Source organism: Pleurodeles waltl, chromosome 4_2 (genome assembly GCF_031143425.1).
Source record: "Pleurodeles waltl isolate 20211129_DDA chromosome 4_2, aPleWal1.hap1.20221129, whole genome shotgun sequence".
NCBI classification, from domain to species: Eukaryota; Metazoa; Chordata; class Amphibia; order Caudata; family Salamandridae; genus Pleurodeles; species Pleurodeles waltl.
The window spans coordinates 489,175,356-489,201,385 of NC_090443.1; the positions used below are offsets into that span (position 1 = coordinate 489,175,356).

At 46.1% G+C, this 26,030-nt stretch overlaps 1 protein-coding gene across 1 annotated transcript in view; it reads right to left on the reverse strand.

Annotated features, from left to right (window-relative positions):
- EPOR (erythropoietin receptor) overlaps positions 1–26,030 on the reverse strand; it is an 87,253-nt gene that overhangs the window by 37,748 nt on the left and 23,475 nt on the right. Inside the window, exons 2-4 of the mRNA XM_069231878.1 lie at positions 16,591–16,729; positions 15,993–16,171; positions 6,645–6,787 (exon numbers count right to left, since the gene is read on the reverse strand). Of these exons, the coding sequence (XP_069087979.1) occupies positions 6,645–6,787; positions 15,993–16,171; positions 16,591–16,729 (461 nt within the window). The remainder of the gene's footprint in view (positions 1–6,644; positions 6,788–15,992; positions 16,172–16,590; positions 16,730–26,030) is intronic.

The following is a 26,030-nucleotide window of genomic DNA, read 5'->3' on the forward strand; positions in this document are numbered from 1 at the left end:
CAACGTTTTCAAGCAAAGTTTGGAGGCCCCTAGGAGTTTTTGATAATAAGAGATTGCCATCCCAAAAAGGAGAGCTGGAATCTTCTCCCCTCCCAACTTAGGGGAGTCATTATTGTGATTATGTAAGTGCTCGAGTACCCCAATTATATAAACGATGAATACGGTTTAGGTTAACATGCAGCCTTGGCGAACACCTCTTCTATTGGTATTCTGTCTGTCAGCTCCTCCTTGGCCCCCCTTCTAATCCGTACATAGGTATTACTCTACAGTTGTACGATCAAGGCCAGTAGTGAATCTGGTAAGCCCATCTTTCGCAAGGCCAACCACGCTGGCCCCTGGGAACGAGGTCAAAGGCTGCCCTTAAATCAATAAATTCTACTTAAAGATGCTCATGCCTCAATTTTACTGTCTTCCAGACCACTAGGGAAAAGTGAACAACTTGGTCAATTGTGCTAGTATTCCCAGCCTGCAAGTGGGAAATGACCTTTGTCTTGTACTTCCAGTCATAGTCTTTAACTAAAATCTGACTGCACATTTTTTTTTTTTTGGCAGTATCAATGAGGCTAATGGGTCAACAATTAGCTGAATTATCACTAGAACCCTTTTTAAAAATAGGAATAATTCCTCCCCCTCTCCCAGTAGGTTAAGATATGGTCCCCAAACGGTTATTTCTGAGCAGTAAAAATCAGCCCCCAATCCTATCTAGTCCAGCTGCTTTACCCTCCTTCATAGAGTTAATTGCCCTCACTGTTTCACCAAACATAAATACAATAGGGTCTAAGCTACTCTTGTCTATACCCCTTAGGGGCCTGTCTGAAATAACAGGGTGGTACTTCATTACCCTGATCAACCAATGCGAACAGATCCCTAAAGCGCATGTACATACCCCAGGTTGGACGTAAAATTTATCTGTCTTGATAGCATCAGAACTGACCTGAGAAAAAAGATGCCAAAATTCCCTGATACTATTATTTTTCAAACAATCAAATACATTTTACAATTTCCTTTCCTTCCACTCCCTTTTACTCATGCTTTGGGTGAACTTGTACTTGAGCCTGATCACTTCTCTTCCTCCCCCCTTAACTGCCTTGTGTAATTCGGACCAGCCAGTGCCCGGAGCCACACTCTTCAGATCAAAGCAACTTTGTGAAATGATCTCGAAGCTAGCCTACCATGCAACCACGAAGAGCCATGATTGGGATTCCCTTGACAGGCACATTAGAGTATGGATCTAATAAATCAGCAACTATTCCATAAATTGATGCATATCTCCTGGGTGAATCCTTAATTCATGGCGATCCAATGGTACTTCTATTGTTCGTATGAAAGACCGTTGCAACGTGGAAAGGAGTTGCCATCCTAACTTCGGCATAAATATCTGTTAACAACAGTGTGAAGGCATTGCGGTCACTATACGCCCTATCAACCACCTCCCTGTTTGCCCATAGGTGTAAATCCAGCAGGATATAATCTATCCTGCTTTTACTTTTAGCTCTCTTAAAAGTAAACTTAGGTTTATGGTCAGAAGGCGATCACCCATTGCATGCTCGTAACCCATGAGTAGGAGCAAAAATTCCTAGCTGAGAGGCTACAGGGGTTATTTTATCTATATGAGGTAAATCTAGCTTAGGAATATTCCAGGCCCTGTCTTCTTCTCCCACCAGCTCACTTACAGTTCTTTGGGGCTCAAAAATTGTTTTAAAATCACCAGCCACTAGTAGAAGATAACTATTAGTATCATGATTCAGCTGGTCGTCCAATACCTGTAAGGTTATGGAGTCCTTCCTACCTTTGAGGCAACAAATGTAAACATATACATTTTTACAGAAGGGATCATTCAGCGCAAACAAGCAATCCCAGGATAACAGGGGACCTTATATCCAGTAGCTTGATCTTTATAGCAAATGAAGTTTCAACCCAAATGGTTAACCCAGCAGAAAGACGACCAGAGGTTTATGGTAATCCAGTTACACTATAGTCCAGAAACCTCAGCCTATGCAATGGCGACACTGCCTAAGTTTCCTGAAGAAACATATATGGAATGAGTCAACAAAATTACCCCAGCTAGGACACCCAAGCTTGGAGTTTAAGCCACCTACTTTCCAAGAGATAAACCTTATTACATTCCAGCCAAAGCTATGTACCCCAATCGATCTGGGATAAGGTTTAGTTGGGAGGCCTGAACCTAAATTCAGCTGGCATGGCCCACTGGAATCAATAGCCTGAATCTCTTGGAACCAGATGGTAGTTCATTGTGTCAGCCATTATTGCCCAACCCTGACAGTGTGGAAAATCAATTGTAGGTGGCTATAGGATAAGACACACATTTCACATGCAGGAGTCATGCCTTCCCCTCAAATCCCCAGACCGTGGCAGTAAGTCTCTGTAGAAGTAACCCAAGGGTAAGACCTTCACATTACTTGCCATTGCCAGACATTGGTAAGAAGAATGTATAAGGTCACCTGCAGCAGATGGATTTGCAAAATTAATGACCATGCATTCTCCCTTTTCCAGGTGGCCCACCCCAGGCTACTGTGTGGGTGAACAAAATGCATAAAAACAAATTGGCCTTACACCCAACATGAGAATGGGGCCAGTAGGTAACCTTGTTCATCAAGTGGGTGGTGCTTTCAGTGGCTGTGGGAGCAAGTTTAGGAACATTGGCCAAAATCACTACGTTTGGACAAGCAGCGGGTGGTAGATGCAGCACTGGTAAATGATCCCTGTCTTTTGCCTGAGCTGAAGAAGCAGGTAAAGCTGCCAGTGGAGCCTGGGATGAAAATGGTGTACAAGACTGTTGAGGAAGTAGAACACCTAGCTCTTGCTGGAAAGAAAGCTGGCGAAGGAGCCCTGGTGGCAGATTAGCTGTTTTGGTGACTGCAGAAGTTGAGAAACAAGTAGTGGGAGCTGTTTTGGAATGTTCCCTAGCCAGTGCACCATCCCCAGATCCCACTAGCTCAAACAATCTTCTTTCAGTTAATGTCAGTCGTTCAAGAGTGGTAGAAAGACTGGACACTAATGCTTAATTCAGGAGCTCCAACAACTTAGAAATAAGAGCATTATAGCCAAAGTCAGAACCCTGAGATCGCTGGGTCGAAGGGCATTTGATCGCGGGCCCTTCCTTGGAGGGCTCTGATCTTAATAATTTACTGCGCTTCTTGCGCTTAGCTGGCGGGTAACAATCCTTTGGAGGTAAGATTGGTGAAGTGGATAAACTGGACTCATGTGCTGAATGATGAGAATACCTAAGCTGCCTGTTCTAGCTCCCCCCTGCCGAAAGCAGGTATATCAGTGGAATTAGCGGAGTTAGCAGGGAGATAAAGTCGAGATTTTCGGCAGCTAGAGAAAGTCAACATTCTGCAAGCAGGATTTCCTTGTCAATTACCGCTACTGCACGCTTTATAAACCCGTCAAGCGAGGTATCCTTTGTTTTTCTAGGGTTGGGTATTTTACATTTGCCCATTTTAGTTCCAAAGGTCCCAAGCTCTTAAATAATAAGCCGCACAGAAAGGGGTGTGCTATTACGCCCTCAAACAGATCTTTAACCAGGCCCAATAGTCAATAGGTGCACATGATGCTCAAAAGAATTATACAGTTGCCTCAGCATCTTGGCACAAATCTCACCTTGGCCATAAATGTTTTAGTCACAGCAAAATCTAATTGTCCCAGATTCTCGAGCCAAGAGGTGGGGGGGCGGCCCGGCCAGGGCTCTTCCAGTCGATGAAGGGCGCAAGATGGACCTGCACTAGGCCCAGGCTTTGCCTAGGCATGGCCTGTGCGTGTCCCGCACAGCGGAATCACTGCACGCCCTTTATCGCACCAAGTCAGGGCAAGTGTGAGGAGATTGCACGGCCCTCCTCCTTCGCCTGCTGGTTCCTGGAAGTTGAGTCCCTCATGTCAGCCGCTGGTTTCCCCGCCCAATAGGATCACTGTACGCACTTTATAGCACCAAGTCAAGGCAGCTGTGAGGGGATTGCTAGGCCCTTCTCCTTTGCCTGCTGGTTCCTGGGATGTGGAGTCCCTCAGATCAACCTCTGGTTTCCCTGCATATTGGGATAACTGCACGCAATTTAAAGCGCCGAGTCAGGGCAACAGTGAGTGGGTTGCATGGCCCTCCTCCTTCACCTTCTGGTTCCTGGGACATGAGTCCCTCAAGTCAGCTGTGGTTTCCCCATGCAGTGGGATTACTGTGAACACTTTATAGCACCAAGTCAGGGCAGGTGTGGGCGGATTGCCAGGTCCTCCTCCTTCGTCTGCTGGTTCCTGGGATGTGGAGTCCCTCAAGTCAGCCGCTGGTTTGCTCAGAGAGCGGGACCACTGCACGCATGTTATAGCACCAAGTCAGCACAGGTGTAAGCGGATTGCATGGCCATCTTTCTTTGTTTGCTGGTTCCTGGGACGTGGAGTCTGTGAAGTCATCTTCTGGTTTCCCTGTGTAGTGGGGTCACTGCACGCATTTTACAGCGCCAAGTCAGAACAATTTTGAGCGGGTTGCATGGCCCTCCTCCTTCACCGTCTGATTCCTGGGACATAGAGTCACTCAAGTCAGCTGCTGGTTTCCCCATGCAGTGGATCCCTGCATGCACTTTATAGCACCAAGTCAGGGCAGGTGTGAGCTGACTGCACGGGCCTCCTCCTTAGTCTGCTGGGTCCTGGGATGTGGAGTCTCTTAAGTTAGCCGCTGGTTTGCCCACAGAGCGGGATCACTGCACAGATTTTATACCACCAGGTCAGAGCAGGTGTGAGCGAATTGCCCAGCCCTCCTTCTCCTGCTGATTACTGGGGCGTGGAATCCCTCAAGTCAGCCGCTGTATTCCCCATGCAGCAGGATCACTGCACTCGCTTTATTGTGTCAAGTCAGAGCAGGTGTGAGTAGATTGCATGGCCCTCTCCTGTGCCTGCTGGTTTCCCGTGTGCTGCTGTAGGCAGTGGGAACATAATTCCATTTTCGAAAGATGTTAGTCTACCTAATATGGATGTTGTTTTTAATACTAAGGCTGCATTAGATAAAAAACAACAACAGCTATGTGATATTCCTCTAACACAACAAAAAACGTCTATGAATCTATCCTGAGTTATCTGGTACCCCTGCCATAGACTTTTGTTTACCAGGTAATCTTCCTGCCAATTCTGTCCCATACTCAGAATCTTTGCTTTGCCTAGAAATAATTTTATTGTCTATTTTAAGTTTACTCAACAAATCGGCGAATAACCCAGCTCATATTTTAGATACTGTACCTCGATTCTTAATAAGCTGATTAGAAAAAAGGGGCTTCCTGAGCAGAACCATGTTTATAAATCCCAATTGAAGTTTAGCAATTTTGGGGCAAAGGCTGTTGTACCCCACTGTCTAAAAAACATTAAAAATCTCAAAGTGGGGTACGAGGGATTCGAGATATTTTCCTTATAAAATCTTTTTGCTGAATTATTGGCTGAAATTCCTTCAAAAGTTGTCCTTGCGAACTCATCAGGGCGCAAAGATGCTGTCTATTCTATTTTCCAGGAAAAGTGAAAAAATCTAAATAAAAAGTGCTCTACGGTGGAAAACAGCAGCAACATTCTACAAAGTGCAACTACCGAAAAAACGTTAAAGCATTATTAAAAAGCGACGAGGACACTACACTTCGCCCTAGCAATGGAGCTAGAAATTATCCAGGTAGTTTTTGAAGAAAGTTATTCAATCTTGGAACCTTAATTATTAAACCCTATTTTTCCATCTGCAGAGGACAACCAAAAGGAGGCTTCTCCTTCAAGGAAAATGGCCCATTTGAACCCTCCAACCTCATTTAATGTTCAAGCTAAGGAGTTTTCCATTGTAACAATATTTTCTTCTGCTGCAAAGAATATAATAATTAATCTCTAAAAAAGAAGGAGAGAAAGATAGAGAGCTTCTCAGAAGACACTGTATTGTAACAATAAAAATGGACTCAATTGCATGTGGCAGTAATAGCTAAAGATGCAAAGACATTTTCGGCAATTATGGCGAACGGATGCGGCAAAGGGGTGAGACCGTTTCCAATCCCAAATAAAAAAAGAAACTGGATCAATTATATATTGGAACTTTATGCGTAAAATTCTAGTGTCTCCATGCCGTATCCTTAACTGCCTCCGGGTCTGCAGCTAACAATTCCACCTAATGCACCCCATTCTAAGGAAACTGAATGTTTTTATTTGGGGTGACAGATCTTCGTGTGCTACGGACCAGATGAAATCCCTATCTCCGTAATTAGAAAGGAGACTTCTCTTTGGTCCATGTTTTTAACACCTATACTTAGTTTTTGTTACGCTTATGGGGTTTTTCTTGAATCTTGGTCCAGGAGCGTTATTGTTTCACTTTATAAAAAGAGCCCGCAAAATTCCCCAAACAAGTTTTTTGTAGTTCAGTAGAAGAAGCACAACAACTGTTCTTTTTCCAGTAAATTAAACGAACTGTTTTAAAATGTATAAATACTTTAAGGTTTTTAAGAATTTGTTTTGAATTGCATTAATTGTCTGTATTATGTTGTGGGGACCTCGTACGATGTCCAAAATTCAAAATAAACCTGAACTGGAACTTGAGCCGGGGTTGACTCTCTGCTGTTGTGTCAGCCCCATGGGCCAGCCTGTGTCCCTATGGCTCCCCCAGGGATTTGTGTTTTTCTTACCTTCTGGACATCTGAGGTTGAGATGTTTACTTCGTACATGATGCTGTCCTGCAAATGTTTGAAGTCAGGTGGGTGCCACCGGATCACCAGCTGCCTCGTCCAATTTATCTGCACGGACACATTAGATGGAGCATCTAAAATTACTGGAGGTGGAAAGGAAAATAATCTATGTGAGACACGGATGGCCACTAATTCTGTCTAAATCCTAGTGAAGACTCAAAGAGCATTTACTCTGAGATTATGTAAGACCTTGGATTGGAATAAATATCTACTTAGTCCATCTGAGGCAGGGGCCTCCAACCTTTTCTGTAGTGAGAGCTACTTCCGATCAGTGAAAATCATTGTGAGCTACTGAAGGTCCAGCCACTTGTGCAGTGTTACCAAATAACCCCATACCTACCTTTATTGACTGTAATCCTAATGTCCATAGAGCCTGAAATCTATAGTTTGAAAAAAATACTTTGACTAGGGGCACAATGTTAAAGTTGCCATGTCTGTCAGTGAGAGTGTGATCTATGGGCATGTATGAACATGTGTGTGTATAAATGGGATATATGTGTATGAGTGAATGAGAGCCAGTGTTGTATTTACTTGTGGCAAAGGACATATCTTTCACCATATGTGGCACTGTTACATATACATCACAAACATACAACCATTTCTTTAAATGGGAGAAATGTGAAGGGCAAAAAAATGTTCTGCAAAAATGTTCATATATGCAACATTTTCCTGCATTTAAAATGTTTCACTTTAGAAATTACTGTATTTTTAAGTCATAAACATGACACTGTGTCTACCAGCCACTGGGAGCAAGATGTCTGCTGTGTGTAAATGTGACACTTTAAAATAGGGGGAAAATTAAACTGAAGAGTTAATTTTATATTTATATGGATTCCATAAAACTCATAATTTAAATTTTATCCTATTTCAAAGTGTCACAGTTACAAACCGCGGACACGGTGCCATATTTAGAACAGAAAAATGCAGCTATTTGTTTAAATGGGAAGAATTTTTCCAGCTGCCCTCTGCTTATTTAAAAATGAATTACAGGCTGCGATCTTTACTGAAGCTATCTGTGAGCTACTGTAAGCTCGGGATCGACCAGTTGGAGACACCTGATCTGGGGAAAAAGAAGAGTAGTAATAATAACCAGAATCTGAGTTAAAAGCCAGAGGAGCAATTACCCCAAACTGGCTCTGTATGAGGAGACAAGCAGGACCTGAAACTAAGTGCAGGACCATAGGGATATTTTAATTGATTTGAGGAGACATGGGGTATAATACCTAGTCTGGATCGATGTGACATACCTATTATAGTTATTAATTTTTGTTTAATCTCATATTTTTCATTTGTAGAAGAGAAGCAACAATTCCTCCCTCGTGTGCTATTGGGCGCTTTAGAACACAGAACCAATAGTAAGCATCCTATATGTTTCCTGGCTAACTCTCAGGTTTGTCGAGCACTCAAAATCTAACATATGGGTGGTGGTGTAAAGGTTGAACCAGATACAGTTTAACACAATCATTACACAAAGAATAACTATTATTGCCTATCAAAGGGTTAGTCTGTAAAAAAGAAAAGTCAATTTAGCACTACAGTTTTCCGTGTTACCAGATACAGTTAGACTTCTTTAAGAATTATATACAGGTACAAATTGATTCTGGTTGTGTGCCAGAATATACTCTACAAAAATGTTGTGTGACATAAAATATATGTACTATTTATCATTTACAAAAATATTGTTTCATTCAATGTAGATTTTCTGTTATTAATTCCAATGTGGCAATATGTTTGTAAATTACATTTAGGGCATAATATTTATGTTAGACCATATTCTGACAGTGATATTCAGGTGGTACACCAAGTTCTTATACAGTTTCTGTAACACACATTGCACTAGCAGCAACATGTCTTCCATGCTCATCCCATCTCATATCAGTCAATCAATCAGTATTTGTAAAGCGTGGCTACTCACCCGTGAGGGTCTCAAGGCGCTGGGGGGGGAGGGGCCTCATCCGAAGAGCCACGTTTTTCTGGTTCTTCCTGAAGATGGTGAGCAATGGGCTTTGTCTGAGGTGTAGGGGGAGGTTCTTCCAACTCTTTGCTGCGATGTAGGTGAAGGTTTGTCCTCCAGCTGTGGTTTTACGAATGTGAGGGATGGTGGCCAGTGCCATCTGGGCAGAGCGGAGGAATCTGGCAGGGGTGTGGAAGGAGACGTGGTGATTCAGGTAGGCTGGTCCTGCGTTGTGTATGTCCTTGTAGGTGTGGGTGAGTAGCTTGAAGGTGATTTGTTTCTCGACCGGGAGCCAGTGAAGGGTCCTCAGGTATTGGGAGATGTGTTCTCAGCGTGGAAGGTCCAGGATGAGTCTGGCGGCGGTGTTCTGGATGAGTTGTAGTTTTTTGATGTTTCTAGTCGACGTGCCGGCGTAGAGGGCGTTGCCGTAGTCGAGCTTGCTTGTAACTAAGGCGTGGATGACTGTCCTGCAACAGTCTGCTGGGATCCATCTGAAGATCTTCCGAAGTTTGCGGAGTGTGTGCCAGCAGAAAGATGCAACTGAATTTACCTGGCGGGTCATGGATAGGGAGGAGTCAAGAATGATGCCTAGGTTATGGGCGTTGTCAGTTGGTGCAGGGGGGGTGCTGAGGGATATGGGCCACCAGGAGTCGTCCCAAGCTGAGGTGGTGTTTCTAAAAATGATGAGCTCAGTCTTGTCAGAGTTGAGCTTGAGGCAGCTTTCTCTCATCCAGGTGGAGACGGCTTCCATTCCTGAGTGGAAGTTCCTTTTGGCCGTGTCTGGGTCTTCGGTGAGGGTAATGATGAGTTGTGTGTCATTGACATATGACACAATGTTCATACTGTGGCTTCTGACGATGGCTGCGAAAGGGGCCATGTATACATTGAACAGTGTGGGACTCAGTGCGGATCCTTGGGGGACTCCTCAGTTGACTACTACGGGTCTGGATGCGTAGGGAGGGAGTCTGACCCTCCTCGTCCTCCCGGAGAGGAAGGAGTGGATCCATTCCAGGGCTCTTCCGCGGATTCCTATGTTGTGGAGTCTGGTGCGTAGAGTGGTGTAGAGACCATGTCAAAGGCTGCTGAGAGGTCAAGGAGTATGAGCGCTGTGGTGTGCCGCGGTCTTGGAGTAATCAGATGTCATCAGTGGCTGCCAGGAGGGCTGTCTCCGTGCTGTGGTTGCTGCAGCAGCCACACTGGGAGCTGTCCAGGGAGTCGTTGGCCTCGATTAAATTCCGTAGTTGCACGTTGATTGCTTTCGCCAGTACTTTGACAGGGTAGGGTAGCGCCAAGATGGGCTGTAAATTCTTCAGTTCTGATGGGTCGGCCAAAGGTTTCTTCAGGAGAAGGCATATTTCAGTGGGTTTCCAGCCCTCAGGGAAGGTGCCAGTGTTGATGTAGCAGTTCATTGTGTTTCGGAGGTCGGGGATGGATGCGCTGGCTCTAATGTATATGTGGTGTGGGCAGGGGTCCGTGGGTGCTCCGGAGTGGGCACTGTTCATGATGCTGACTGTTTCCTCTGTGGTGAGCGTGGACCAGATGTGGATGGTCTGGGTGGGCTCTGGGGGGGTGGGTCGGTCACAGGATCCGGTGCCACGATTTTTCAGGAGGAAGCTATCATAGATGTCCTGGATCTTGCGGTGGAAAAAGGTGGCGAGTTTGTCGCAGAGGTCCTGTGATGGGGGTATGCTGGTTGCTTCGGAGGGGTGATCTGTGAACTCATTGATGACTGTGAAGAGTTCCTTAGAGTTGTGTGTGGAGGAGTTGATGCACTCCCATAGTGCGTCCTTCCATGCGTTATTGATTTTTCGGTGGTGGGTGGCAGTTGCGGCTCTGAAGGAGGCAAGGTCTTCGCTGGTTTGGCTGTTCCTCCATTTTTTCTGTAAACGTCTGTGGGTACGCTTTGATTATCGGAGTTCGGTGGTGAACCAACGGGCTTTCTTAGGTACGCGTTTGGCTAATGTCAGCGGGAGGGGGCTAGAGTGTAGGCTTATTCAGTGATCAATGCATTGAGATTGCAGGCTGCTGTGTTGGCGTCATCGGAGGGAGGGATTTGGCGAGAGATGAGGTGAGTTGCTCGTTGGTGATTTTGTTCCATTTCCTTTGGGATGTCCTAGGGGTGCGGGTGCGGCTGCTGGGTTCAGTGATTGTGAAGTGGTCGGTCCGGTCTGGGGTGGAGATGGTCTCAATGGTGATCCGGTTGCTTGAGGTGAAGATGGGGTCCAGTGTGTGTCCTGTGATGTATGTGAGTGTGGAGACCAGCTGTCTGAGGCCGAGGGTGGTGAGCTTGTTGAGTAGAGCGGTGGTGTTTTGCTCGACGCAGTCCTCGAGGTGGAAATTCAGGTCGCCAAGGAGGAGGTAGTCATCTGACCCCTGGGCCTGGGGGGTTGCGCTGTCTACAGCACCTTCTATGAAAGCTGTGCAGGGGGCCAGGTGGCCTGTACAACAGGGTTCCGCAGATGGAGGAGTTGTAATGAGGACTTGTGTACGATGGCGAGCCCCCCGCCCAGGCGGGAGGGCTAGTCCCTCCTTAGGATACTGTATCCATTGGGAATGGCGATCTCTGGTCCTGAGGTGGGGTTGGTCCAGGTCTGGGTAAGGAAGGCGATGTCTGGTCGGGCGGAGTCGATCAAATTCCAGAGTTCAGTGGTGTGTTTCTGGAGGGAGCGTATGTTCAGGAGCAGGCAGTTGTTGAGGTTGTTGGTATCTCTGTGTATGGAGAGTACCTTCAGCTTGTTGAGGCTGGTGCTGAAGTTGCAGTCCCTGCAGGTGAAAGGTCCATGGGTGTCTTTGGGGGAGATGATGCAGCAGTTGCTGAGATGTCTGGTGTTGAGGCAGAGGGGGGTCTTTGCGTCATAACGGAGGCAGGCCAGGCAGTGGTGTAACAGAGATCCAGGGTTCCTGGAACTCGCCGCGGTCCTTCGGCACCCCAGCGACGTGGCTGCTGCACGCAACCGTCGTTAAGAAGAGGAGGGGGTCGGGCGCAGTCAGCTGGGAGGCGGGAGGGCAGGAAAGGTGCTACACAGGGGAAGGGGGGGTGGGGCCGCAGGGGCCGGAGTGGCGCAGAAAGGGGACAGAGGAAAGGAGGGGAGATAGAAAAGAAAAGGAAAAATTAGTGAAAAAAGGCAGAAAAAGCAAGAGTGAAAGAGGGCAGAGTAAAGGAGGAGAGATAAAAAAGAAAAGGAAAATGATGGAAAAGAAAAGCAAAACAAATGAAAAAAGGCAGAACAAGCAAGAGTGAAAGAGGGCAGAGGAAAGGAGGAGAGATGGAAAAGAAAAGGAAAAATGAGTGAGAAAAGGCAGAAAAGCAAGAGTGAAAGAGCGACAGAGAGAAAATACTTACTTGTGATGGCCACTAGGCCACCAGGGATGAGGCGCAGGCACGAGCCTGAGGGTGGAGGAGGGCCTCAAACTGAGAGTCAGGAGGCTCTCAGTTCGTCCCAGGCAAAAGGCAGAGGCAGCAGCAGCCAGAGGAGCTAGGGAAGGCAGCAGACGCTGACCAGGAGGTCAGTGCATATCACATTTCTGTCTTTCACTACAGGTAATCACACAGGCATGGACCTCTCCCTGAGCACAATTCACTAAATCAATCAGGATTTGTAAAGCGTGGCTAATCATCGGTCAGAGTATCTAGGCATTTGCAGGTCCTGGAGAAAGTGTGAAAACAAGGGAAAAGCAAGGAGAATGCAGTGAAAACGAGGGAAAAGCAAGAAGAAGGCACACAAAATGGGGTAGAAAGCAGTGAAAACTAGGGAATAATAAGGAGGGAGCACCCAAAAACAGGGGAAAGCAAGGAGAAGGCACTCAAAAAACAGGGTAAAAGCAAGAAGACAGGAGCAAGAGGGATGCAGCAGCACAGGAAGAGCTGGGCATGGGACCATACATTCCATTCCCTAGTAATGAAGCACCTTCTAATACACATCACTCAGCTTCCAGAAGCACCCCGGAAATGGCACACTTTGAACTAACGGTGTACAAAGTTTTGTGAATCAACTGATTTTTTCCCTTCACCAAAGTTGCAAAGTTTCTTGGTTTACCTTATTTTGAGCAATTTTATCACACTGCAAGTCAGTTTTCACTGAGTAGTGAGATCATTTTCACTCTAATCGACCCCAGCTAAGCTGGAAAATGTAAAATCCGTTTTAGATACTTTAGGCCTCCAGGAGGTGACCGCCACCACCGGGATCATGGATCCCAATGGGGCAGCGGCAGTCAAAGTCATGGTGAGCCACAGGGTGCCCATGGCAGCACCGCTGTGCTGATCACAGCTTCACTTTCCACCAGCCTTGCCATGGCAGTTTTAGCGCCATGGAAAGACTGGCAGAAAGGCAGTGCTGGAGGCCACAGCGGAGCCCCTGCACTGCCCACGAACATGTTGTGGGCAGTGCAGGGGCCCCCCTGCCAGAACCCTCGGAATGCGCACTGTATGCTATGCAGACAGTGCACATTCCGAGGGTGCTGGTTTGTGATGGCATTGGCCTTGGCTCCCTAAGGGAGCGGAGGCCAATGCAGCTGCACTGTTTCCGCCGGGTTGACCGGCGGGAACGTTAAAATATGATGATTTCACAGATCAGGCCAGTGGAAACATCATAATACGATGGAGGGTGAGGCCTCCGGGATGACGGCGGCCTCATCTGCTCGGCTTTGGCGGTCCAATGGTCGGACAGCCAAAGTCAAAATGAGGCCCTTTATCATTTGCTAAGCTTTTCTATGCACAATGGCAAACACTGGCAGACTTTTTTCTGTAAAATTACCTTTTCTGAGGTTTTCTGTGCGCAATGGCATCATGCACAAAAAGAATATTAATTTCCCAGTAACAAGTAAGATGGAACATGGAACAGGATCTCCTCAGAAGAGACCCCTTTGTCTGATCATGACTGGTCTGTTGTTCCCACACATGCGCAATTTTTTATAAAGCCCGCTTTTGCCACATTATTGTGGAAAGATGATACATGCGGAGTCTGATAAAGCCATCCCAGGATAACATCTGCCAGGATTTTTGTTAGGGCCAGTCCGTCATAAAGTGAAAAAAAGACCCTTGGGTGTACATTTTTATTTCAGATAACAAGAAAAAGGAGCTATTAGATACTCTGTAATGAAACAAAATGTGTTTAATTTATAAATTTCTGTTTGGGTGGGGTGATGGCTAATATTCTCAGAGAGGGTGCAAGGCTTCCCGCAGAGAAGTGTGGCAGGGTTGATTCCCCTAATAGTGGATGGCTCCTCTATTGGGGGTGATAAGGACCAGATGGGTGGGGCTCCTATGAGAGGAGAGTGGGAAGATTTGCACTAGAGGGTAAGGTTATGGGATTGGATGGCGGAGGCATGGATGTGCAGATTATAAGGGAATCTAATTCACTAAAAAATGGAACTAAAAAAAAAAATATATAGCAATACATATTCCAAGGACATCAAGGGGGTCATTCCTACCCTGGCGGTCCGAGACCGCCAGGGTAGGGGACGGAGGAAGCACCGCCAACAGGCTGGCGGTGCTTCTGGGGCTATTCTGACCGCGGCGGTAAAGCCGCGGTCAGAAAAGGGAAGCCGGCGGTTTCCCGCCGGCTTCCCGCTGCCCCTGTGAATCCTCCACGGCGGCGCTGCAAGCAGTGCCGCCATGGGGATTCCGACCCCCTTCCCGCCAGCCTGGTTCTGGCGGTTTTCACCGCCAGAACCTGGCTGGCGGGAACGGGTGTCGTGGGGCCCCTGGGGGCATATTGGCATGGGCACTGCAGGGGCCCCCTAACAGGGCCCCACATTGATTTTCAGTGTCTGCTTGGCAGACACTGAAAATCGCGACGGGTGCAACTGCACCCGTCGCACACCAGCAACTAAGCCGGCTCCATTCGGAGCCGGCTTCCTCGTTGCTGGTGCTTTCCCGCTGGGCGGGCGGGCGGCCTTTTGGCGGTCGCCCGCCAGCCCAGCGGGAAAGACAGAATGACCGCCGCGTCTTTTGACCGCGGTACGGTCTTCTGGCGGTTCCCGCCAGGTGGGCGGCGACTGCCGCCCGCCAAAGTAGGAATGACCGCCCAAGTGTGTTCAGATGAAGTTCTTGCATAGACAGATTAGTAATGGCATCAAGTATGGGTAAATTAAGAATACTGGCATTGACTTTCAGGGGTATGAATCAGAAGACTAAAAGGAAAATTCTATTAGAAGAAATAAAAATGTTTAAATCTGATATGCATTCAAGAAATGTGTCTTTTGCGAATAGGAAATGTCTAAACAGTCTTGGATACCAGTCACTGGTATGCACAATACAACAAGTCTCTACTTGTGGTGTTGCGAAAATAATTCTCCAGAATAGATTGAACATTGTTAAAAAGGCCGTGTATTCTGAAAGATGATGGTTAATAGCCCAACACATATCAGGACAGCATAGCAATCCACTTTATGCTATTCTGTTGTATGCTACTCCACTCTACACTACTTCCCTCTACGCTGTTCCACTCTACGCATCTCCGCTATATGGTACCCCATTCTACGCCACTCCAGTGAGCACCACACTACAGTACACTATTCCACTGGACTCCACTCTACCACACTCCAATCTTAACGACTGCACTGTATGCCACTCCACTGTTCGCCGCTCCACTCAGCGACACTGCATGCCAGTAGACTCTACAACACTCTATCCCACTCCACTGTACCACACTCTATCACGCTCTAGTCTACTCTACCTCACTCTACTGTACAACACTGTGCTTCACTCTATGCCACTCCACTGTACTCCACTTTATGCTAGTTTCTCACTCCTACGACCCAGCACACCACTCCAACTCTATGACACAGCACTCCATTCTATAATACTTTACTTCACTCTATGCTACGCCACTACAATGTACTCCACTCCGCTCGACTCCACTGTACAACAGTTTAGCACACTCTATGCCACTGTACCGCACTCCAATGTACGCCACTCTACTCTACAACACTCTACTCTATAAAAGTGCACTCTACAACACTCTGTCACTGTACACCATTCTACCCTGTATGCTCCTGCACTCCACTGTACAACAGTCTACTTCACTCTATGCCGTGAACATTGTGGCGCTAGGTGCTGCCCCTATTTCCCCCCCCCTAGCCAACCTCCCAACTGAAGACATCCTTTGGCCATGCACAGCATGCAGTTGGCAGCAGGGCCTGGCCTCTACTCATGTGCAATGTAAGATTTAAATACCTTTGATTGATATTTTTGGGTATTTTACTACAAGGCTTAACACTTAATGCAAAGGCAGGTTTCCTTTACAAAAGGGGAAGTTTCTATATATTTAGTGCCCAAACTTTAGGCGCTATGCCGCCCTTCTCTACCCACACTTTATTTTCCCCATTCTTACCGACTTGGTCCACCAAGAGGCTCCTCTGCCTCAGTATGGATTCCCCGTGGACAGATTTGATTTTCAGGCTTAAGGTGGTGAAAAGAGTCACATCCTCCATGGGAAAGGAGCAGATGTAGTACATGGTCTTTGCTGCCGTTTGCTGGATGCTCAGGATGCAGGCCTTCTCATCTTTTCCCCTGTGAACACCAATAAGCCCAGAGGCAACCAATGAACAGATTCCTCTACTTATTCATTACCCCATGAGTTTCTAGACATTGTGTGTCCCACTGCATTCCCATCTTCCCCACCCTGCAGAAATTGTGCCTTCTTGAACCTTGTCTAAAAAGTCAAGTGAATCCCAAGTGAGTCCTACTTAGTATAAGGCAGTTGGTGCTTAGAGCATTGTTGGACTTTGAGACACTATGCAAGTAACTAATAAGCCTATTTTATATTATTGTGATATATGGCACTAATATATCTGTGTCATTGGTGAACATGCACAGCTGTAGGGGTGGGCCTCCAGAGGAATGAGTTTATTTGTATGGAACACTCTTGTGTCTACCCCTGATGGACAACCTTTGCTCCCCTGACACATATATGTAGGCAGGGTACTCACTCCTCCTGGTAGTAGAAGCTGTATGGTAACTGCTCTGCTGCTGTGCTTTCCTTCTCATCCTCCCAGAAACAGGTTAGATCTTCCAAAATCTGAGTGAAGCACTTGATGTATTCGGATTCCTGGGAAATTAGTATTGATGCTGTAGAGAGAGTAAAAAATGTATTCAGGGACAGAAATTTCCCCCAAGCAACTCATAGAAGCGGGCTACTGCTACTACTACTACTACCATGCGTATGAGTCAATGATTGCACAGCCCATTCTAGAAAAGCATCCTTACTTAACATTTCCCCTCAACACCTATTCACTAAGGCACGCAGAACAGAGGTCCAGGTGACACAAGAAAACCAGAGCGGTAAGCTCACCACACTACTAGAGGGAGACACATTTTTATTGTTATGAGTTGGTGCCCAGGAAAGGCTTGAAGCATTCAGAGATGTCCAAGAAATGCTATTTAGACTAACTCTTTACCCACCTTATCCATCTGTGGTCTAATGGGTATTCCACCATGTACTATGATGATATATATTTCTCCAGCACTGGATCTTTCATAGAATCGCCTGCTTCAACAATTCCCCATTATCAGGCATGAAACCCTGGGTAATCAGTGTTAAGGTAGCAGTGGATAATTACACTCAATAACATTGAAGCAGCCACAGACTACAAACAGTTAATCTCATTGTGTTTCATCTGCCAGATTTTCTACAACCTCTAGACTTCAATATTTTCTGAGATTTTGCACAGGCGTTTGAAATGTATAACTAGGATCCTTTCCTATAACTACTGTGTGAGACCAGTGATTCATCTTTGATTTTCTTTTTTTTCGCTGAGGCAACACATTCTTTTCAACTGAAGCTGAGAATGGCCAAGGTTTCTGAAAATAAATCCCTGTTTAATGTACGTGGTTCACATGAGAAAAGGAAGATCTACATGGATGACCAAACACTAAATACCTTCACTGTCTTTATCCAGGGAATAAGCCAGAGAAATGTGACATTTGTACAACCTTCTCAGCAAAAGCACCGAAGGACAGAGGGAGGTGACCAGCAGCAGCAATCCTAAGGGAGAAAATTGAAGGAGCAACACCTGATGTCTAGAAAAGGAAATTGAAGTTGGCACCCGCCTAAGAGATATCAAACGTGAACAATTCCACAGTGGCCAAGGGATCACCAGGCCCAACTGCTAAGGCTCAGAATTTTAGTCAGAACTTTTAGCTAAGGAAAAAGAGAAAATGAGAGACTCTTTAAAAAAAACGTACCCACATTAGTTTGTGATGATCAATAGAAAAAGTTGAAAATTATATTGTCAAAAAGCTTGTCAGTTTGCACACCAACAATGCCAATGAAGATGGCTTTGTCACCATAAGCCTCTTCATTCCTATCAACAAGGGATCAACCTACAAAGCTGACTTCTTTATCCTCTGCCAATAACAATAGTGGTGTTATCATCAAATGTAATGTTCTCACTAGGATCTTATGAATCTGACAGCTCCCTTTATCATCAATGATGCCTCTACAGTTGATGTAGTTTTCACCAGTTCCACTTCTGTATCCAAGAAAAAAATGGATACAGTATGCCTCTTCAGGGCAAGAAGAAGACCATAAGGAGGAGGATCAGGATCTAGCCCAAATGGAGGCCTTTTTTCATGAACACGACAATTAAAAAGATTAATAAGGGGGGGTGCAGTGGCCAATATGGAGGACTAGCTGGAAGCTCTTCTCTTCTTTTGGATCTTGGCCTGATGTCCCCTGGGCCTATGCCGGTGCCAGTGGAGTAATTCCTGTCCTGAAAGGTCAGCGCTGCTGATGACAGAGTAATGTCAGCCCCTGCTGATGCCCGAAGCAGGAATCAGAGTCCCTGATGCAAGGCTAGGACTGAATCAGTGAGGCCCAACCATCGACTGCCATAGCCACACCTGACGCTTGGTTGGGTGCCCCACTGCGGCGGTTCCCTGAGGCAAAGGGTTCACTGAGGCAGCGGGCACCAAGAACCGGCACAAGAGAGGTGAGAAGTGGGGTCCACTGTGGAGCACAGCAGGGCCTCTCGGCCAGAGCTGAGACCCTGGCCACATCGGCAGATGGGGCCCAAGACCAGCTTTTCTTGGGCCATCCCAGCTGACTCCATTTGCCGGGGCCCTTCTCCGCAGAGGCAGTTGCTGGCATGTGCCCCCTTGGGTGATTCTGGACAGTGCGCCAAACTTTTGGAGGGGGACCAGCCTATTACATCTGTCATGGGGTGATTGACTGTGCCCACTTCAAATGCCTCCTGTTGAGGTTGTTATCACTTTGTAGGAGCCTCCTGGATGCTGCGAGACAAATGTCCAGAGAAAGACAGAATGCAAATGATGACTGTCCTGAATAGAGGAGACCAGCGCCATTTGTGGATTTAGACAAATCAGTAATTCAACAATCATGAGGCGATACAAGAATCCAGCCTTTAAATCTGAAGTCCTGCCCATGATTACAGATGTGTCATTTCACAGTCAGAATGTGTGGAAAGCAGGTCAATGAGGCTCTTGGGACCATTAACACTGATATAGAAATGGTAAGGTCACTAGGATTATGCCCTCTACGAAAAAGACCAGTAAGGGGAGCCTATTTGCCTATCTGGACAAAGTGGGATGTGACATTACTGAGGCTCCCCTTGAGGCGCGACAACCACCTCTGGATCCGGAAGATATGGCGCTCACTAGGAAGGACAGCATGCGTAGTCTTCGCACTTTTAAATTGGAACTGAGAGATGACCTGCATCATGACCTGGATAAAGGTCTTGAAACTGTACATTCCGACTTGGGATCTAACATAGAGAAGTTGCTTATGAACATGGATTCAGTGGGTAATGCATCCTGGACCTGGTGGTGGTGGGACGTTCTGATTCACTTTGGGAGCAGCACACCTTCTCACTCCTAGTATTTTCCATACTGGATAAACAACTGATCGGCAATGGACAAACTTGAAGACTTGGAGAACTGCTCTCGACGGAGAATCTATCGATTTTGGGGCTGAGAGAGGAAGTATCAGAACATAAAATTAAAAGCCTTCCTCACTGCCATGTTTTCTAATCTGCTGGGAGACGGCCATGCTGAGGTGCATCTGGAGCGAATTCATATGGTGCCCCCCAGCAGTCGGGCCAGATGCAAAGGCCTAGGGACATAAAGGATGAAGTGTAAAGAAAGTTAGGGAAGCCAGAGAAATCTTGTTTCAGGATGTCACTTGTTCAGTCTACTGTTAATAAAGGGGTCTTTGGTTGGCAGTCAGGCTACCCCCCTGTCCAAGCAAGGACCCTCACTCTAGTCAGGGCAAAGGAGAAACACACCTGGTTACCCTCCAGTAACCCCATTGATAGCTTTACGTGAGTAGAAAGGCTTAACCTAGAAGCAGTGTGTAAAGTATTTGTATCAACACACACAGTAAAACTGTGAAAACACTACAAAATGGACACCACACCAGTTTAGAAAAATAGGTAATATTTATCTAAATCAAACAAGGCCAAAACGACAAAAATCCAACATACACACATCAAGATATGAATTTTCAAAAGAATAAGTCTTACTCCATAGAAAACAATGGAAATATTGATTTTACACACAGTACCTGCTTTGCTTAAAAAATAAAGCTGCACGGGCGAGTGAGCATGCGTCAGAAAAGTCAGCGATGCGTCGATTCCTTACTCGCAAGTGAGGATGTGAATTGTTTCTTCTCCAGTCGGGTAGGCGGTGCGTCGTTTTTCTCCCTTGCAAGAAAGCAATGCGTCGATTTACGGGCAGGGCACCTCAGATCTGTGGAGGTTCACAATGACTTTGACGCCTAATAGACGATGCATGAGGAATCCGGTCGCACGGTGTTAGAAAACTGCACTGCGTGGGGTTTGCTTCGTTATCAGCAGTCGCAAGCGGGTGTTGGGTTGTTTCTACAGCTGCGACGCGTTAATCTCCCAGCCGCGGTACAGGTAGAGCATCGGTTTTAGCCGCATGCGGGTGGCGCGTCGTTTATCAGCCGCATTGCAGATAGTGCGTCAATAATTTCCCTGCATGGCGTTCTGTGCTTGGATTTCATCTCTTGTTCTGCAATCTTCACCTTTCAAGGGCCCAGGGACTGGATAGGGCACTACTTGGCAGGGCAGGAGTCTCAGCAGAGAGTCCAGGTGCTGGCAGAGGAAGTCTTTGATGGCCCTGAGACTTCAATACAGGAGGCAAGCTCAGTTCAAGCCCTTGGAGATTCTTCTTCAAGCAGGAATGCACAACAAAGTCCAGTCTTTGTCCCCTTTCACAGACAGAAGCATCAACTGCAGGAAAAGCACAGTCACAGGCAGAGGCAGCACTTCTCCTCAGCTCTTCTCCTTGGCAGAGGTTCCTCTTGGTTCTAGAAGTGATTGCAGAGAAATCTAAAGTCTGGGGGTTTGGGTCCACTACTTATACCCCTTTCTGCCTTTGAAGTAGGCAAACTTCAAAGGAAAGTCTCTGTTGTTCACAAGATCCTGTCTTGCCCAGGGAAGGCCCCAGACATACACCAGGGGGTTGGAGACTGCATTGTGTGAGGGCAGGCACTGCCGATTCAGGTGTAAGGGACCACTCCTATCTCCACTCTAGCCCAGATGGCTCATCAGGATATGCAGGCTTCACCCCAGTTGCCTTTTTGTCACTGTCTAGAGGGAATTCACAACAGCCCAACTGTCAGTCTGACCCAGATGTGGAATACACAAGCAGGCAGAGGCACAGAATAGTTAAAACAAGAAAATGCCTACTTTCTAAAAGCGGCATTTTCAAACTAACAATCTAAAAACCAACTTCATCAAAAGATGTATTTTTAAATTGTGAGTTCAGGGACACCAAACTCCACATTTCTATGTGCTCTCAAAGGGAATTTGCACATTAAGAATATTTAAAGGTAGCCCCCATGTTAACTTTTGAGAGAGCTAGGCCTTGAACAGTGAAAACCACATTTAGCAGTATTTCACATCAGTACATGTCCCACTTTTAAAATACACTGCACCCTACCCATGGGGCTACCTAGGGCCTACCTTAGGGGTGTCTAACATGTATAAAAAGGGAAGGTTTGGGCTGGCAAGTGGGTACATTTGCCAAGTCAAACTGACAGTGCAAGACTGCACACACAGACACTGCAGTGGCAGGTCTGAGCCATGTTTACAGGGCTACTCATGTGGGTGGCACAATCAGTGCTGCAGGCCCACTTGTAGCATTTGATTTACAGGCCCTAGGCACTTGTAGTGCACTTTTCTAGGGACTTACTAGTAAATCAAATATGACAATCATGGATAAACCAATCGCCAATACAATTTACATAGAGAGCATATACACTTGAGCACTGGTTAGCAGTGGTAATGTGCCCAGAGTACTAAGGCCAAGAGAAAAATTAGGAGGAAGGAGCGAAAAAGTTTGGGGATGACCCTGCAAAAAGGGCCAGGTCCAACATCTACCAAGACATCGCCCAAGCCACTCTACAGCGCAGAGCTGAACTCCGAGGGATTACATATAAACTGCATGGTGATGGCATCAGATATCACTGGGCAAACTCTTTTGGGCTTACTTTTGAGTTTGGCAGCAACCTACATCATGTAATGGAGAGATCTCAGGCTTGCTGCATGCTGGGTACCTCAGAGCCTGAGGATACTGCAGCCCCCCCACAGCAGTGACATGGTACTGACACTTCTTTCACCAAGTGAGACGGGACATTTTGGAGCTGACCAAAGGGCTGCACCTCTACAAGGCAGGCCTCAGGGGATCAAGAATGTAGCTATGGAACCCAGTACCGAACTTCCATGTGGCGACCTTTGTGTTTTTAGCCTTGATTAGAATTCAGGTCCTGGCATCCAACCTGGCTTCCTGGCCTGGGACAGGGAACCCAGGCTCCTGGACCCCTGCACAATGCTGACTGTATAACCTATATTCTCACTGACCTCAGAGCACTGGGCAAGGGGGTGATGTTAGGGGTTCATAAGTATATTCCTTTGTGGCTTTTGGCTGGGCAGGGGCATTGAGGAGCCTGATTGTCCTTTCTGTTTTTGGGATATGGTGGGTACATTGCTCCTTGGCAGAGGGAAGGGGTTCTCCTGCCCCCAATGGCATTATGCTTGGGGTAGGGGTATGCCCCATATCATGTTTATTCTGGAGTCCTTTCCCTGTCACTTTTTCGATACTTGTTTTGTTTGTTTTCTTGGTTGGGTTTGTTTCTATGACCCAGGGAATGTATGGTTGTTCTCACAATCCACCTGCACATTACATCAGTCCACATGTACATGCTTCCTCCGGCTGGAGATGTTTGACTTTCATTTTGGCGACAAGGCCTGAAGGTAAAAATGTTCACAGTGGTTTCACTCCATGGCCATTCAACAATGACCCCTCCTCAGACTGATATAAAGCTGATATAAAAACAGTAAGGTCCCTAGGATCGCTTCAGAATCTTCACTCCTCTCAGGATTATAAAAGGCCGCAACAAAGAAGCAACCAACATCAGGCCTCTATGTTTAGCTATAAAGTATGCTGGATAAGCAACCCAAACATTCCAAAACCAAGAGTAGTGGAGTTCCTTGTTGACTAAACAGAAAGTCTATCCGTTCTCTTTAGAATCAAGACGGTCTATCATGTTTCTACAGGTAGAACCCATGCTAGCTCTCTTACAGGTCTGTCGGTGTAAGTACACCAGACCATCCACCCTACCTAGAGTGAACAGTCTGGTGTACGTTTTCTCTTCCGGACTGCCAGGAAAAGCCTTTGGTCCAGAAGAGAATAAATAACTCCCACCCCTTGATAAAAACTCCCAGGGTGTCAGGGTTATTAATTTTAACAAACTCCTGCTTTGTGAGTTTGTTTTTGTGAAACAAAAATAGTTTGCTGAGTAGCTGCATTTAGCGTGGTGGATGCTCAGCAAAAATTCAATGCCTTCTGAAGAGTTGCTGTGATGGATGCTGCTCTCATGTCAGAGATCTCCACCTACAGAGAGCTGCTGCTTTCGAGATCTCCACCTACAGATTTCCACCAGGTAAGTGGAGATTTCTAAATATGGTGGGGGTTAGTGCGCCAGGTGCACAGAAGCTATTACCTCTGCTCCCCTGGAAGATGGCAGGCTGCCTGTCAAACTTTAAATCAGGAACTAGGTCCTGTTACTATATGGGACAGAGCTCAGGTTACATAATTAGATTATTAGATGTAGTCTTCAACTGTTTCAATGTTATTGAGTGTATTTATACACTGCTATGTTTCAATTGATTATTGAAGGTCCCCAGCCTAATAACAGGGAATAGATAACTCAAGCATGTGAATTTGTGCAAGACACCAACGCTGGAGAACTGCAGTTATAGGTATGTAACTTTTTCCCATCTTCGAGATGCGCTGTATTTACAAGAATACGGTGCATTCCTGTGTTTACCCCTGCGCCTACGCTAAATCAGCAGCCTAGCGCCTACGCTAAATCAGCAGCCTAGTGCCAACGCAGCCACCCTTGTGCCATGGCTCTTCTTGCACCACACCTGCAGTGACAGCTATGCTTTGTGACTGAGGGCACATATCCGCCTGCAGAATTGGCGTTGTAGTAGAGTACAAGTCAGGTTCATCGCTCTAGGGTTGATCCTTCTCCGAGGGAGAAGATTTATAGAATGAGGGGCTACTTCCCTAGTTCCCTTTTATTTTCTTATGTGGATTCTCTCCTCTGGTATTTTCTTTCTACAGGAACTCTGCAGATCAACACGTGAGCTGGTATAGATTTGTTTGACCAACAGCAAACATAAAGAAAATGTTGTTACTGTGTTACAGTGAATTGATAATTGTATTGTATTGTATTGTAATCGTATTTATATAGCGCTTACTACCCCTGACGAGGCGTCAAAGCGCTTTTCGATGAGTAGCACGCTACTCCGGAACCCAACAAGAATTAGTGATGGATTAGTATCGTTTAATAAGGAGTACAGTTTTTGTATTATTATGAGTTAATTTGAGCCGCGGATATGAGAGTTTGTTAGTTAGATTGACTGGAGTAATGGAGGGGTGGAGGAGGAAAGAAATCCAGAAGTGTTAATTGGGAGTATATCCTTTATATACTGAACCCAAAGGCTTGGGATGAATAAAGGGGGGCAGAAGGGGAGGAAGTATGTGGAAGGGTTAGGGAGAGCATAGTAGCAGGGTGAGATGAATGCAGGAGAATTTAGTAGGGTTGTGTGGGAGGTCACAGAGGTAGAGTGAGGTTTGGTGAGTTAGATGTGGAGGTGGAGGGAAGAGCTTAGGCAGAGATATTTAGGAGATGAAAGTGGTAGAAGGGATTTGGGATGAGTCAGAGTGAGAATGGAGGATAGTTTGATAGAGACATGACATAAGAGTGATGAGTAGATAAGTGTGATAAGATGAGAGCAGGAATTCATAGATATCTAGTATAACAACCCAAAAACCAGGAGCCATGCAATGATCCACGAACATGCCAAGTGCAGAAACAACATATACACATACATACACACACACATATATATATATATATATATATACACACACACGAATACACACACATATGCACATACAATACATAATTAGAATCATGGGTAAAAAAATACTTAGTCAGACAGGTTTAAAGGGTCTGAGAGGTGCATTTACAGGTGAAAATGTTTACCTGTCAACCTCTTGACTTAAAATTAAAGGTCATGTGGAGTCTGTAAGGGGCAATCCTATTAAGGAGAAAGAAAACTGACAACTAGTCTAGTGTGCTGGATTATTACTTAAAGTCCACGAAATCATAATTGATTGATTAGCCAACTACTAAAGATTTAAGATGTGCTTCCGCTTTTAAGGAATCATCTGGAAAACGATACCCGTAGGTTTTGAAAGTTTTACACTTCCCAGTTCCGACAGAGAAACTCAGATTATGGTGCAAAAAATCCCGCCGGGAAAAGAGCAAAGATTTTTGTTTTTCCACAGGCAGTTTTAGCCTCCAACCAGTGCTTAATTTGTGCTTGTTGTTTCCGGTGCGGAGCACCGGCACTTATTTTTGAGGGCCGGGGCTTATTCTTCGGCCTCAAGCATTTGCTGTGAGCAAAAGACACATATGGGAAACACAGGGGAAGGGAAGAACGAAAAAGCGTCACAAAGGGAGAAAGTAGAAAGCTGCAGGAGTGAGCTGAAGGGGCAGGGAGTGGCTTTATACCGATTGAAGAGGCCCGAGGTGGCTTCATGATTACGCCGCCTCAGTATTCCGTGTTCCAACATTGAATTGCAGCAGCCGCATGTTTAAGAGGAGGGCTTTGGGCACCGGAACCTTTTTATATACAAATTAAGCACTGCCGCCAACACAGATATTGTGAACTTGCCTTAATAAGGCTTACACCATGAACCATGTGTTCAGTTTTTGTGATGCTGTCATCTATTTCCTCAAGTAGGTGTGTTTTCCCCTTCCTCCTGTTGCCCTTTCTCTTCTTCGTTCAATCATTTCTTCGTTCCCATTCTT